The 14,374-nt window shown below is 43.7% G+C and overlaps 1 protein-coding gene across 10 annotated transcripts in view; it reads right to left on the reverse strand.

The window, feature by feature from the left end:
• The window catches only part of HIT1 (Membrane trafficking VPS53 family protein), a 152,348-nt gene that overhangs the window by 85,333 nt on the left and 52,641 nt on the right, over window positions 1-14,374 (reverse strand). For all 10 annotated transcript variants that reach the window (XM_087374060.1, XM_087374065.1, XM_087374062.1 and 7 more), the window contains 2 exons: window positions 6,744-6,904; window positions 6,471-6,612 (listed from right to left, as the gene is read on the reverse strand). In XM_087374060.1, the coding sequence (XP_087230186.1) occupies window positions 6,471-6,612; window positions 6,744-6,904 (303 nt within the window). The remainder of the gene's footprint in view (window positions 1-6,470; window positions 6,613-6,743; window positions 6,905-14,374) is intronic.

Here is a 14,374-nt window from a genome sequence, read left to right on the forward strand (position 1 = left end):
GGACTGGTTTTTTTCTCCACTATCACTTTACAGGTACCTCCTTTCTGGGTTCCACTTTTTACAAAGCTATGGCTGAATATTCCTATGAAAAAACTTTTCAAAAGGATCGTTCAGTTCATTGCAAGAAGCAAAAGCACGCTGAGGGTCAACATGACCCAGTACATGATTCTCTTGAGGTACAACTGGTCTATGATGTCATGCATGTAGGATTTGCAGACACAAGAAAAGAGTGGAAAGACTTGGTTCCATCGGTTGGCCTCATGGTTGAAGTCGAAGAAATTCTGGATCCAGTTAGAGAATATGCCAAAAATGCAGTCATTTTACTTTTTCCACGCCGGATGCCACCTGCTGCAGAGATAGGCAACTGGTTGACTCGCACACTGGCTGGCTCGTTTGTTCACAAGGTACACTACGCAGCTAGAGGTTTTTTTGAGGTCATTATGGTGGATGAGATACATAGACAAATGCTTTTGGAACATTCGCCCCTCTTTTTTGGGCAGCAAATGGTGCACGTATTGCCATGGTCTCCCACGAGGGATTTTCAAGCTTTAATCCGACACATATGTCCGGTCTGGGTTGAAGTTGTAGACTTCCCACAATGCATGGCTTCACTCTTGCCTAAAATTGCAGCAACTTTAGGCAAAGTGGTCTGCCCACCACGGCCTAATGGCAACTTGAATCGATTTTGCATTCTCTGGGATACTGATGGCTTGTTTTGACTGCAAAAAATTTGGACACATGGCTTCACAGTGTCCAATGAATCAGCATAAAATGCCTCCTGCTACTTTGCATGTTCAAATGCCTACTAAAGATGCTCCTACCTCTATTGCAAATAAAAATAAAGGTAGTAGAAAGTTTTCTGGAATTCAGGATAAAGGTAAAGCTCCAGTGGTTTCAAATGGGAGTGTTTCTTCACATTCACCTCTTGCTATTCAACCCTCAACAAAAGGACAGAAACCTCCAACTGATTGATGGCAAAGTCCAAGAAAAGTTATTTCTGCTCGAAGACTTCCACCCCCTCGCACTTGGAATGGTGCGTCTTCTAGTGGAAACACCCCAGAGGTCAATACAGGAATTGGGATCATATGGGCTGCAGTGACAGCTAGCAGAACACTCTTCCCTGAAGAAGAGGTTGCTGCTTTGCTGTCTACTCCTCAGGTGGATATTTCTTCTCAGGGAAGAGGCCTTGACCCTGAGATAGAAATGCAGGGCTGACATCATGAAGTTTTCTGTTGTACATAGTTGTTATTTTACTATAAATATCTGTAAATATGACTGCTCATATCAAATGTTTTACACTCAATATCCAGGGGATGTGTGACAGTAGGAAATGGAAATCTGTGTGGCTGTATATCAATAGATTTCAGCCTGACATAGTGGCATTACAAGAACACAACCAACATGTCTATGCAGGAAAGACAGGTCACTACTGTGGCTATGATATTTTCTATGCTGGGGAGCACTCTTTCTCAGGGGTAGTCTTTCTGATCAAACATGAGCTTCAGCCAGTTATTGCTTTAAATGACAATAAAGGCAGATGGCTTATTCTTCAATGCATCATTCGAGGAGAGATGTTTGAATTTGCTTCTGTCTATGCACCTCAATCCTCTAGAGAAAGAACTGCAATTTGGGATGCCATGCAACAATATCCATGGAGATACCATGCCTTTATATGTGGGGATTTCAATAATGCTCCACAACAAGGTGACAATTCCTCCAGACATACTCATATGTTAACCCCTAAAAGGCATGCATGGTCTCAATTATTGATGCATCTTGACTTGGTTAACCTTTGGAAGGAATTGCAACCTTTATCACCTGGATACACCTTCCAACATAATGCCCTTTCCTCTTATCAGGCACGTCTGGATCGATGGTATAGTGTAGCTCCGCAACAAAATGGTGATGTTACATGCAAAATGTGGATTGACTATGCCTTTGTGCATTCAAATCATGCACCTCTATGGTTGCTGTTATCCTTTCATGATATGCCAGATGATAGATTGCCACAAAGGCGACATCTGATCGTGAACAATAGCTATTTGCAACATGATGCTTTCAAGGCCATGGTTACTGAAGCATCTCATTCTCTGTCTTCTTGCAGCCATATGGATATTGATAATGCATGGGATTCTTTTGTTTCCAAAATGCAAGTTGTGATTAGAAGTTATGGCAAGTCTTACATGAAGACTCTGAGGGAAACTATTGCTCAGGCCAAATTCACTTGTCATGACCTCACTGAACTCAGCCATCTTCGTTCGTTGTCCCTGCACGAGCAAACAACATTATGCCAAGCTAGACACTGTCTTAAACTCAATGATCACAGGAAACTGGCTAAATGGGAGACTAGAGCAAGACAAAGAGCCTTTACAGCTAAAGGCTGCTCTTCCAAACAATTTTTCAAAAGCTTGCATCAAAGGAGATTAAAAACAGAAATTTGCAGGGTGCTTATGCCTGATGGTTCATGGACCACCTCACGGTCACAGCTTGCTTCTGTTTGTGTGCATCATTTCTCTCAGCAGTTTGGTTCTGCAGTTCCTCCCTCGCAGCAGGTTTTGGTTGCACGAAATTTACTGTTACAGCATGTTTCTCCTATTATTTCCACTACTCAAGCTTTGGAATTGGAGGAACCTTTTACTGAGAGGGAATTGTCAGATGCAATCAAATCCTGTGGCAGATGGAAATTTCCAGGATGGGATGGTCTTACAGTTGATTTTTTTCTAGAATATTGGCCTCTTTTGAAGCATACATTGCTGCATATGGTAAACGCTGCATGGCAAAATGCCAGACACATGGAAGAGAGGTCTTGTTAAACTCCTTCCAAAAAAGCAAATTTGTGAATCTTTGGCTGACTGGAGACCTATCACCCTTATGCCAATCATTTACAAAGTTACTACCAAAATGATTGTCGATCGGCTAAAGGGGTTTTTACATGATGGGTTGCATCCTGCGCAATATGGTTTTGTCCCGTGTAGGCATATCACAGATAACATTGCTAATGCCTATGTTGAAATTGAATATGCCAAATACACGCAGCAGGATGTTTTGTTATTGCAAGTTGATATTGCCAAAGCCTTTGATACTGTTAAGTGGGATTTTATTTCATCTACTATGCAGGCATTGGGATTTGGCACAAAAATGCAGCAAGTTATCACTTGGCTATATCAAGATAGTAAAGCTGCCTGCATACTTTCAGGGGATATTTCTACAACCTGGACTCTTGGTTGTTCTGTTAGGCAAGGATGTCCCCTAAGTGCTTTACTTTTTGCCATAGCCACTCATCCAATGCTTCAATATATGGACCACCTTTTGGACATTGACCAGTTGCACGGTTTGGAGATTCCTGGCAGTCATAGCATGATCGCTCAAGCATATGCTGATGATTCTTTCTTTACCCCAAAAAATACTCGGAGTGATCTGTCCATGATTATGCAAGCTCTTTCTACATATGGATTGGCTGCTGGTCTTCGGGTCAATTTTCAGAAATCAAAATTGTTGCCGTTGCATGCTCATGAATGGCACAGTCTTTTGTGGCTTGGGGAAATTGTTCCCGCTTCTCAATTGATTCGACATCTTGGCTATCCTCTAAGTTGGGGACTCACCCGTTCTCAACAAACTGATTGGGTGCTCACAAAGTTGAGGGAAAAACTTGAATATTAGAAGCTTGCAACATGGCCATTACATGTTCGTTTGCGAATCACACAATCCATTTTGATAACATACATACAATTTTATCTGCCTCTCATTATGTTCACTAAGGCAGATTTGGTTTCCTTTATGTCAGCTATCATGGAAATTTTCTGGTGTTCAAAAAATGGCAAGAAAAGTCTCAAATTACTCTCTATGCATCATCTCTGTTCTCCAAAGATGCACGGGGGTCTAAACATTCTCAATATTCAAATGCATTTACTTGCTCACAGAGGGAAAATGATGTTGCAGTTTATGCAAGGAGATCAGCCTTGGGCTTTCATGATCCGCTCTCTTTTATTACATATTCATACTTCTGCCTTTGGCATTGGCAGCCTACTCAGTGGGATTTCCTATTTGGCTCTATCCAAGGCAAGATCAGAGGCTGCCCTTTTGTCTCTCGCATACTTCTTGATTGGAAACATATTTTATCCCACTTGGAATGGAATGGCCGAGATTCTTTGTCGGGAAATTCTTTAGTAGTAGTTACTCCATTTTCGAAGTAACTATGAATGTAATTATTTTACAGCAATAAAAGATTTCTTCCCACAAAAAAAAGTGTGTGTGTGTGTGAGTAAGAGCAATGGAGACCTCCTCCTCCTTTGCTCCTACAGCCTCTGTTCCCTCTCTGGTTTTGCCCGTACAACCCCCGTCTTCTTCCTTGCAGTCTTCATTGTCATCCGTACAGCTGCCGTCAGCTGGCACATACAACCCCCCCGACCCCTGCAGTTCTTTGTACAGCCTTCGATTCAGCTCCCGTGCTCCATACAGCATTCTGTACAGCTTCAGCTTCCAATCCAACCCTTCGTACAACCCTCTGTACAGGTACACGTGGTGCAGACGACCGTACCTGCTTCATCCGTACCTAATTCACCTGCTCCATCCGTACCTACAAAATCCGTACAGGTTTCCCCCGTCCGTACATGATTCCCCATCCGTACAGCTCGTACAATCTGTACGGCCATTGTACGGTCATCCGTACAGGCTCTCAAAACATCTTTTGTTTTTTCTGATTCCTCTGTTCCTCCTGCCTTAGTTTTCATTCGACGGAAGCACGATGCTTTGCCTTCTTCCTCCTATCGGCAAAGCTTGATCTCGCAAATGGCTCTTCTTCTTCCCTTCAGTTAGATCTTATGCGCCAGTTATGTTCAGCCTCTCTCACATATATTCCTTCATCGGGTTCCCCGTTTGTTTGTTCATTGGATCTGGTTTCAAGTCTTCGACAGGTTCAGCAGTTTGGAGTCTGTCTCTACTTTATGGGCAGGGTTCTTTCTACCGCTCATCTTCGTCGTTGGGCTGAAGCCGCAATGGGTCCGGATTGTATTTCCTCCTTTGTCTTTCTAGCCAAAGGATTTTATTATGCCCACGTTTCTTCGACTAATGTGGTGGAGCGGCTAGTCAGTCGTGCTGGTGTTCCTGGGGTTGGTTTCTTTGCTTATGTGATGCCCTGGGATCCACTTTTCGATCCTTTTGCTACCCTTCTAACTCACTGTCCGGTCTGGATTACTCTCAAAGCGCTGCCTGTGCCTCTTCTTCAACATCTTCCTACTCTTGTGGCGCTTTTGGGAAGGCCTCTTCATGTTCCGCGACAGAAGTTCTAGCGAGTTTCCTGTGATGTTCGCCTTTGCGTTTTGTCAGATATGACGCAGCCCGTGCCATCTACTCTGAATCTTGATTTGGGATTTGTCCATCCGATGCGCATCAGCCAGCATTTTGCATCTTTTCCCACTGCATGTTATCGGTGCCGACAGGTTGGTCATTTTGCACATGATTGCCCTTCTGCATCCAAGCCCACTCCTCCTGCTCCTTCTTCAGCTGTCAAGGTTACTCTCCCTTCTCCTCCGGTTTTTGATATGGCTTCTTTGGAGAAGCCATCTTCTACTGCTCCGAAGTACTACTGGAGGAAGGTAGATAAATCACAAGCCAATCTTCCTCTTGCTGAAGAAGCTCAAGATTGCACCCCTGTTGAGCTTCATCAGTCTCCTTCTCCTCAAGATATGGATGTGCCCCTTGCAAAGGGGATTTTACAGGATGATCTGCATGCTCTCTCTCAGGTTGCTATCCCGACTGAAGCTAAAATGATGAGTCCTTATTTATATGATGCAGCTCTTTTGTCAGAGGCTCCTTCTTGAGAGAGTACAGATATTGATACAATTCCTATGTCTGTGAAGACTGTGCTAGAGTCTCTTTCTGTTCAAGATGCAGATGTTTCTTTTTCTCTAGAGTCTTTTCATCCTATGATGCAACAGGTTTTCGACCCTGTGATTCAAAAATTCCAGCTTCCAACTTATATTAAGAAGAGTCACAAGGGCAAAAAACTACTAGTTTTTATTGATGGTGTAGGTTCTTCACTGCATCAATTTTTACAAAGCAACAATCTGAAACTGGAGGATGTTGTGTTTGATCCTCCTCCAATTTGATCTTGTAACTTTTTACTTGGCTGCCTCATGACTTTTGCTCTGAGGCTTTACTTGTAAATTTTTCCTTTGTACTTATTGGTGGGTTTTTACCTCTTCTTGGGGTTTCCCACACAGAAATAAAAGATTTCACTAAAAAAAAAAGTGTGTGGGGGGTGAAGAAGTGGTACACAAATGTAGAAACCATGAAAGCTTTCATTCATGGGGTGTCACCAAAAATTTCCTGATAATATTTAAATTAGACTATGGCAATGAGGCTCCTCAAAGAAACGTCAATAATATTTTGCCTCCCAAATATTTAAAACACAGTGCTGCCAAATGGATAGTAAACACACAGTGCTGCCAAACAAACACTCTAGATCTTACCTCGTAACTTTGCAAAATTGGATGCAAAGTAAGTAAGGTACACGCCACACTGTAGGAAAGATTTGCCAAATCTCCTCATTTGCACGCACTTGCCGCTTTATCCAAGCATAGCGGCGCTCTACCTTGTCCAGCCTTGCAACTTCTGCTTTTAATCCATACCCATGACTATCAGTGTATGAAAACCTGGCAATTCGCTATGGATATGAGAAGCAATAAAACTGGGCTCCTTACAAAGCTACATTGATTGCAACAGAGTAATAGGGCAGACATGACCTGTTCCCTCGAAGATTTGTTGATATGCAGTCAACTCCTTGTTACACACAGTCCGAATGAGTTCTTCCTTTACAGATGAGTCCAATGCATCAACCACCAGGCATGCATCTGCTAGCTGCTGCATCAAATTTCCATCTTCTTTCAACCGTGCCGTCCCCAAGCTGCAAAATCAGGAAATTCAGACATTGCTCTTATAATAAGCCAAGACGAGTGTCAAATCATAAATTTTACCATCAACTAGCAGAACTATAAATCATGAAAGGGCCTCCATCCACTTCAAAATGAAACCTCCTGTCCTTGACTACCTGAGTTGACTCTTGACTGTTTCCTCTCATTGAGAACTCTCCTTTCAAGATTGAATACAATGGGACAGTCGAATATTGTTCTTCTATCAGTTTAAATGCGGGAAGGGTGAGCAGATTGCATTGTATGCACCAAATCGTCTTGAGAAAGTAGAGAACTGAGATGTGAACTGAGAACTGAGTGATAGAGCTGTGAGTGAGCTGAGAAAACTGTAAAAAGAGCTGCTGAAACAGACACCAAATCTTCTTCCGTTTGCTGGTCCAAACCCTTGCTGTAGTGTTGTGTGTACTCCCTTCCTGAGGCTGATCTGCACTGCTAACACTTGCTGCTGTGCAGGGGATCTCTGGAGGTGCACCGGGCTGCACTGGAGGACTTGTAGAACTGCTGAGAAGGGTGGAGCTGAGTGAGGGTTGAGGGCTGCAGCCCCCCCCTTTATATAGGGGGCTGTGAGGTGAGCCAACCAGCCCAAAACTGGCTGACCAGCTGGTCAGTTGGTTTGATTGGCTGGTTGGGCTCTCTGCCCCATAAAAAGCAGCCTAGGGAGGGGGCATAGGGCAGCCTATACAAGGCAGCCCTTCCCCAGCCCACCATTCTCCCTTGATGGGAGCTCAATGGTCCAGACCTAAGGGGGGCCTTCTTTGCTCCTAACCTAGGCTAAGACCTAGACCTTCCTAGAACCCTAAGACGGAAACATTAACCTATTGTTCTCCAATGGGTACTAGTGAATAAGGACTGACTTTACTTTTTGACTTGACCTAAGGCTGAGAGACTGACCTACATAGCTCGTGCTTGACTGTCCTTGGACAAGGGCTCACAGTGGGGTCACAGCATATGACAAAATATCCTATCATAGGCACTATTTGCACTTTCGATGAAGCCAGTTGGCACTTGGGTGCATGTGACATTCCCTCCTCCTTAACCTGGTGGTATTTGCATGGCCTCCAAGTAGTCTGCAATATCTGCGGAAACTCAAGGAAGAAACTTTCGTCTAGCCACACCACTTCATGGGGGGTTCTCAAATCTTGATACTTCGTGTAGAATTCGTGGATCCAGCATCCTGACCCATGCTTCCATTTGCGAAATTTCTTAACTTGTGGAACAGGTTGGATATATCCCCCAACCTGTTGCTCAAGCAATAGATTGGGGGTGACCCCAACCTATTGCTTGAGCAACAAGTTGGGAGGTATATCCAACCTGTTACACAAATCAAGAAAATTCCTTGATTTTTGCAAAAGGTTGAGTGCACTCTTAACCTATTGCACATGCAGCAGGTTGGGGGATATATCAAACCTATTGCACAAATCAAAAACATTCATTAAATTTTGGTTGTATTTTAGGATTAGGGTTTAGAGTTAGGTATTTCGGGTTAAGGATTTAGGATTTAGGGTTTAGGATTTAGAGTTTACGATTTAGGGTTTAGGGTTTAGGGTTTAGTGTTTAGGAGTTTACAATTTAGGGTTTAGGGTTTAGGAATTAAATGTTTAAAGTTTAGGATTTATGGTGGTTAAGATGTTTTGATATTAATTGTTCAAAGTTTAGGATCTAAGGTTTAGGTTTGATGCCTGGAGGAGAATCTGCTCCGGCTCAATGACTTCTACCTTGTCGATCACCTCGAGCTGCTGCTCATCAGAGATATCGCTGAGTGCTGGCCCAATATATGGCTTCAACCATGCCATGTGAAGGACATTATGCATTGTCCAACTTTCTAGAAACCGCACCTTCATAGAGACATCATTGATCTTCTTAATGATGAGGAATGGTCTAAAACTTCTGAAGGATAACTTGGAGCATCGCTTGCCCACATGTTTTAGCCTTTGCTTTATAATCCTCAGGTAAACCCAATCGTCCTCTCTATGACATCTCGGCGGGACTTATTGGCTTGGCTCATGTATGTTGCTTGAGCTTTGGCGAGGCAGTCTTTAACTAACTCCGTGATCTCGGCCATGGATTCTGTAGTCTTGTTGGCTTCGAGGAACGGTGAAGTAGCTATCGTTCAATATGGCCTACGCTACTGGAAGGAATTGCTCCCACTTGGACTGCGAATCATGACAATACGATCTTAGTACATTAAAAGCCAATTTATTGTATACCTCTAATTACCATTCGGTTTGCGAATGAAATGTGCTGGACATTTGGAGCTTGGTGCCAAAGTTTTCGAACAGAGCCCTCCATAAGTGTGAGGTGAATTTGGAATCTCTGTCCGTGGTGATGGTCCGTGGCAATCCTCCAATCGAGTACCAATACCTGATAAATAAGCGGGCTACGTCTTTTGCACTGGCTGTCTACTTGCACGAAATAAGCATACAAAATTTACTAACCCAATCATCAATGGTTAGACATGGAGTATTTCGTGTACCTGCACATGCCAGAAGGGGTCCCACAAAATCCATCGTGATGTCTTGAAAAGGACCTTCGGGGGTCGGTAAGGACTGAAGCAATCATGCCGCCTTTTAATGGGACACGTTTACCTTTTGAAAGATTTGACATCTCTGCACATAGCTATATACATGCTTCCACATTTTAGGTCAATAAAAACATCGCTCTAGCTTCTTCAATGTACTGTTGATGCCTCGATGGCCACCTGTGAGGGCGTCACAGGCGTCATGGAGTGGAGCCTACCGCTTGTCTTTGAGCACACAAAGTCTTTGCTTATAGAATAACTATCCATCTTGAATTGAATAATGGCCGGACGCAACAGTTTAGGCAAATTGATATTGAGTGTCAAACTCTGTGTTTTCATAGAGTCAAGATCCTTCCCTTTAATCTCTAGCACAATGGCCTTTTTAATGGAGACTTTCCTGTTGAGAGAGTCGGTGAGACCGGGTTATTCTTGCCAGGGACATACTCGTGCAAGTCTTCTCGAACTCCCCTTGTGTCTTTGTCACCAACCAAGTGTGACCAAATAGAATCCCCCACATTCTTTTCTTTTCTTTTTTAAGATTTTAAAGCCCCCACATTCTTGAAGATATGCATGGGATCCAAGAGATGATTGATTTGTAGCTCACCCCAATATGGAAGCTCGTGAAAGATCCATAGTAGGAGGCGGCTCCTCACTATTAGCTCTCCCATCCCAAATCCAATCACTTGCCTTCCTTCAGACTGGTATTGACCTTCATGTGCAGGATGATCAAGTGGAAGGTATTGAGCATGACCTTCATAAACCATCTTCCTTATATGTTTGGAGTGTCGTGCATTCAAACTAGGGCCACAAATAGGACAAGCATGGTACCCTTGTGTTTGAAGTCCTACATATATGCATGCACAAATAGGTCATTAGACATGCATAGATCACACCACAATAAAGCATAAAGGTATCAATAGGCGTGCACAAGCACGTACCTACATACTCTCCATATCTTAGATAGTCATGCATGGTCCACATCAAAATTCCCCTGATGAAAATGTATGCGGCCCACCTCGGGGCTCTAGAAATATCAAAGACACGTACGTCCCTCCATAGGGTCTGTAGATCTTCGATCAAGGGTGTCATGTACACGTTCATATTTTTTGCCTTGTACTTCCTTGGCACAAGTAGGGCAAGCATGAGGTGTCCCTTTCATAACCTGAAACTGCTGGAAGATATCACTCCATCGGGATTGCCGATCGCTCCACTGAGAGCTGGGCATTATCTGCAACTACTTTAAAGCTTGGTGGTCTGCCTTGACTAGGAAGGTCCGTCCATAAAGGAACGGCTTCCAGTGTTCTAATGCCTAGATAACGCCGAGTAATTCTCTGTCATAGACTGAGTAATTCTTTTCGATAGGATTAAGCTTTCTACTGAAGTATGCCACGGGTCTTTCTTCTTGTTATAAGACTGCCTCGATGGCTACATTGCTAGCATCGATGATGACTAAGAATGGATCATCCCATGATGCGATCTTCATTACTAGAGCTATTGTCGTCTGTTGTGGCCAACCGTTTTAATAAGTCGGTTAAGGGGACTGAGGTGGTGGAGAATCCAGGCATATGTGAACTCTAGGCCTGGCAAAGCCCTAAGGAAAGATAAGATCTCCTCGACCGTCGTGGGGACTGCCCAGCTGGTGATAACTTAATCTTTTTCAGAATCCAAGCGAATGCCATTGGCACCGATGATGTAACCCAAATATTGGATTTCCATCAAGCCGAACTCACTTTTCTTGGCATCAATATATAATTGATTGTCGTGCAAAAGCTGAAGAGCTTTCCACACATCTCGTATATGTTGCTCCGTTATGGTTGAGAAGATTAAGATATCATCTAGAAAGATGAACAGGCACACTCCTATATCTCACCGAACACCCACGACATCAACTTGTTGAATGTTGGTGGTGCATTTTTTAGACCAAACGGCATGACTACAAACTCGTAATGAGCTCGCTCTGTTCTCAACGATGTCTTTGGGATGTCAGCGTCGAAGATGCGGACCTGGTGATAACCGCTCTTGACGTCTATCTTGGAATACTTGGCACCATTCAAGATATACTCTATGCGGGGCATGAGAAATTTATTGCTGATGGTGATTTTGTTGAGTGCCCTGTAGTCAACACATAGTCATGCCATCTTATCCTTTTTCTGGACAAATAGAATGGGAGCCGCAAAAGGCGATGAGGATGATCCGATAAACCCAGTGCGTAAAAGCTGCGTGAGCTATTGTTCTAGCTCTGCCTCCATAGTCTTAGATAATCTGTAAGGAAACTTATTGGGAGGGCGGATGCGTTGAGTCTGGGATTAATTCAATCCGATGGTCCTCAGGTTTATGAGGCGGAAGCTGTGGTGGGAGATCATGCAGGAGTATAATATCTTGGAACTTTTGGATTAGATCGACCATAGCCGGCTACCAAAGGAGGAGCTGGTTGCACTAAATTTAGTTGGCAGCGGACATACACCAATGTGCATATGGTGCCATTGCGAAGAGCATGAGCTACTTGGATGTGGGAGATCAGTGGGATTCCATGAATGCTTATGTCCCTCTGGTGGATGATGGCTGGCTCAAGTAGTCCTTCTAGAATGCTGCCACCAATCGGGCACAGGCGAATATTCTTGGAACCACTAGATCCAATATCATGTCGCAACCTAAAAGAGGTGTGAGTATGAAGCCACGGTGAAACAAGGCCTTCTAAACTGAGAAAGAAAATTTTTCGGCCTTGTATGTGATCTGAGTGCGTAGCCTAGGTGTGAACCCGTCCACCGCAAGCTCATGAGGCACTAAAGTGCACCACATCTCTTCGACGAGCTAAGGGGAGATAGCATCTTCTGAACTCCCCATGTCAAATAAGACAACAAATCGTTGTCCTTTAGCCATGCCATAGGCTCTAATGAGGGCTTTATTTTGCTCGTCGAGCATGCCCTCCTTCTTACCTTCAAAGACCACCGAGCATACGGCGTTCCAAGCATGTAGAATTGCATTTGCAGTTGTGGTAGGTGGAGCCGAGAATGCCAAAGCAGTGGCGAGATGATAGAAGTTGGTGCTTTCACAGCCTTCTCAACCAACCATTTGGGGCAATCCTTCTTTCCATGCCTAGCAATGTGGTGGCAATAGAAACAACGGTGCTCCGCGTGGAACCACTTTTGTTTGTCGGGCTGTAAGTATTGTCCCGTAATGCCCGCCTTAGCTTTTTCGTCCGGAGTCATCTTGGGCTTAGACTCCTTTTTCTTGCCAATTGATTGCTGGTTGTCCTTCTTTTGAAAGCTATTGTCCTTTGACTGAGGACCTTTATCCGTTGGGGTTGTGGACTGATGCGAGGCTTTGGCTCTAGGTTGGACCTGCTTAGACATTTCCCACTTCAGCATCAGTTCCTGATTCTGAGCTAGGGTAAACGCACGCTCGTATGTGAGCTGGTCGAAATTCCGTACAGGGAATCGAATGTTAGAGTCCAACCCCTAATGAACTACTTGAGCCTATTGGTCTCGGACATGCCTAGTTGTTGGGCCAGGGTAATCACCTTATTACTATAGGTTAATACTCGCAGTTCACTCTAGGCTAGACAAGAAAACTCGTCTTCTAGATTCAGCAAGTACTAAGGCAGCACAAACCGATCTTTGAGGTCCACCACAAACATATACCATTAATACTAGAGACGTGAGTGGTATGATCCGTATAGGATTTAGACCAATGCTACCACCAGGTGATCGCTTCACCGGTCAGATGAGGGGCGGCTAGTTGGACTTTGTCTTGTTCGTCCTGAATACGAGCTAATGAAAAATGAGCTACAAATTGATGAATAAACTGCAAAATGGCTGAGTGGTCGCACTTTTCGTGAAATTCAGAGTGGACCGGGTAAGTGGATTAACTTTTGGTGCGATCAAACCCGAGGAGGAAGCAGTGCTCATGCTAGCTTGCATAGTAGCCAACATCTGTTTGTGTTGGAGCAACATAGCTTCTAGTTCGAGTCAGTGCTGCTTCTCAAATTGGGCCATCTCGCCACACTGAAGTGCCGTCTCTTGTTTGCACTCCTCGCGCACCAGCAAGAGCAGTTTTTCAAATTCTAAGAGTTCATTGCCTTCTTCAGGTTTGTCCTCCTCTATAGTTTTTTTTTTCTTTGAGCTGTTTCTGCGTTTCATCCAGCTGCTTGTCTTTTTCGCCCAATTGCCGTGAAGTTTCTTCAAGCTGAGACAGAAGGATTATGTTCCCTTCCAACAACTTCTGTAACATTGCTTGAGTGCTTGGCAGAAGCGTACTTTCTTTGTCTTCCTGGTAGTCGAAGCTCTCCTCTTCTTCTCTCTGCTGCTCCATGATGCTGGCCTGTGTGTCCTTTCCAGATCTCAACAAGACCATGCACTCACGGTAGTCAAGACACACCAGTAAACCTTATGACACTTATCGAGGATCTTTTATAGCTTACATTTGTTGCTGGTTTCATAAAACCATCTAGGTATGATATCTGACTTGGGTTCCTCTTCACTAGTATCTGATTGTTCACGTTTATCATATATATCAACCTCTAATCCTACAGTAGATTGAGAAAGTCTAAGATCTAAGAAAACACAAGAATCCACTCTTGAAGTGCAGTTCAATTCCAAGAGTCACGAGCATAGATTCCTTCTCCAAAAGCACAAGCGTCTTTGTACATGAAGTCTTGAAAGTCGGAAAGTCTTGAAAGTCGGGAACATCCGGTCATCTATAAAATGCCTAATTTGGCTAAGCTTATATAAATTGATAGGGCAAGTATTGATAGAAATTAAGTGTTGCATAAACTCATTCATAAGTGAAAATATAAAAGTTTGCTAAAAAGACAGCACAATTAGTGCCCATAGGGATTCCTATAATTTGTTGAAACAAAGAATCAACTATTGTGTTGTAAAAGAATGCATCTATCTTCTTGTCAAAAGATGTCCTTCTACCTTGGTTC

This window comes from Dipteris shenzhenensis, chromosome 4 (assembly GCF_047967505.1).
Source record: "Dipteris shenzhenensis isolate YYH24624 ecotype China chromosome 4, Dip_SZ_1.0, whole genome shotgun sequence".
NCBI lineage: Eukaryota > Viridiplantae > Streptophyta > Polypodiopsida > Gleicheniales > Dipteridaceae > Dipteris > Dipteris shenzhenensis.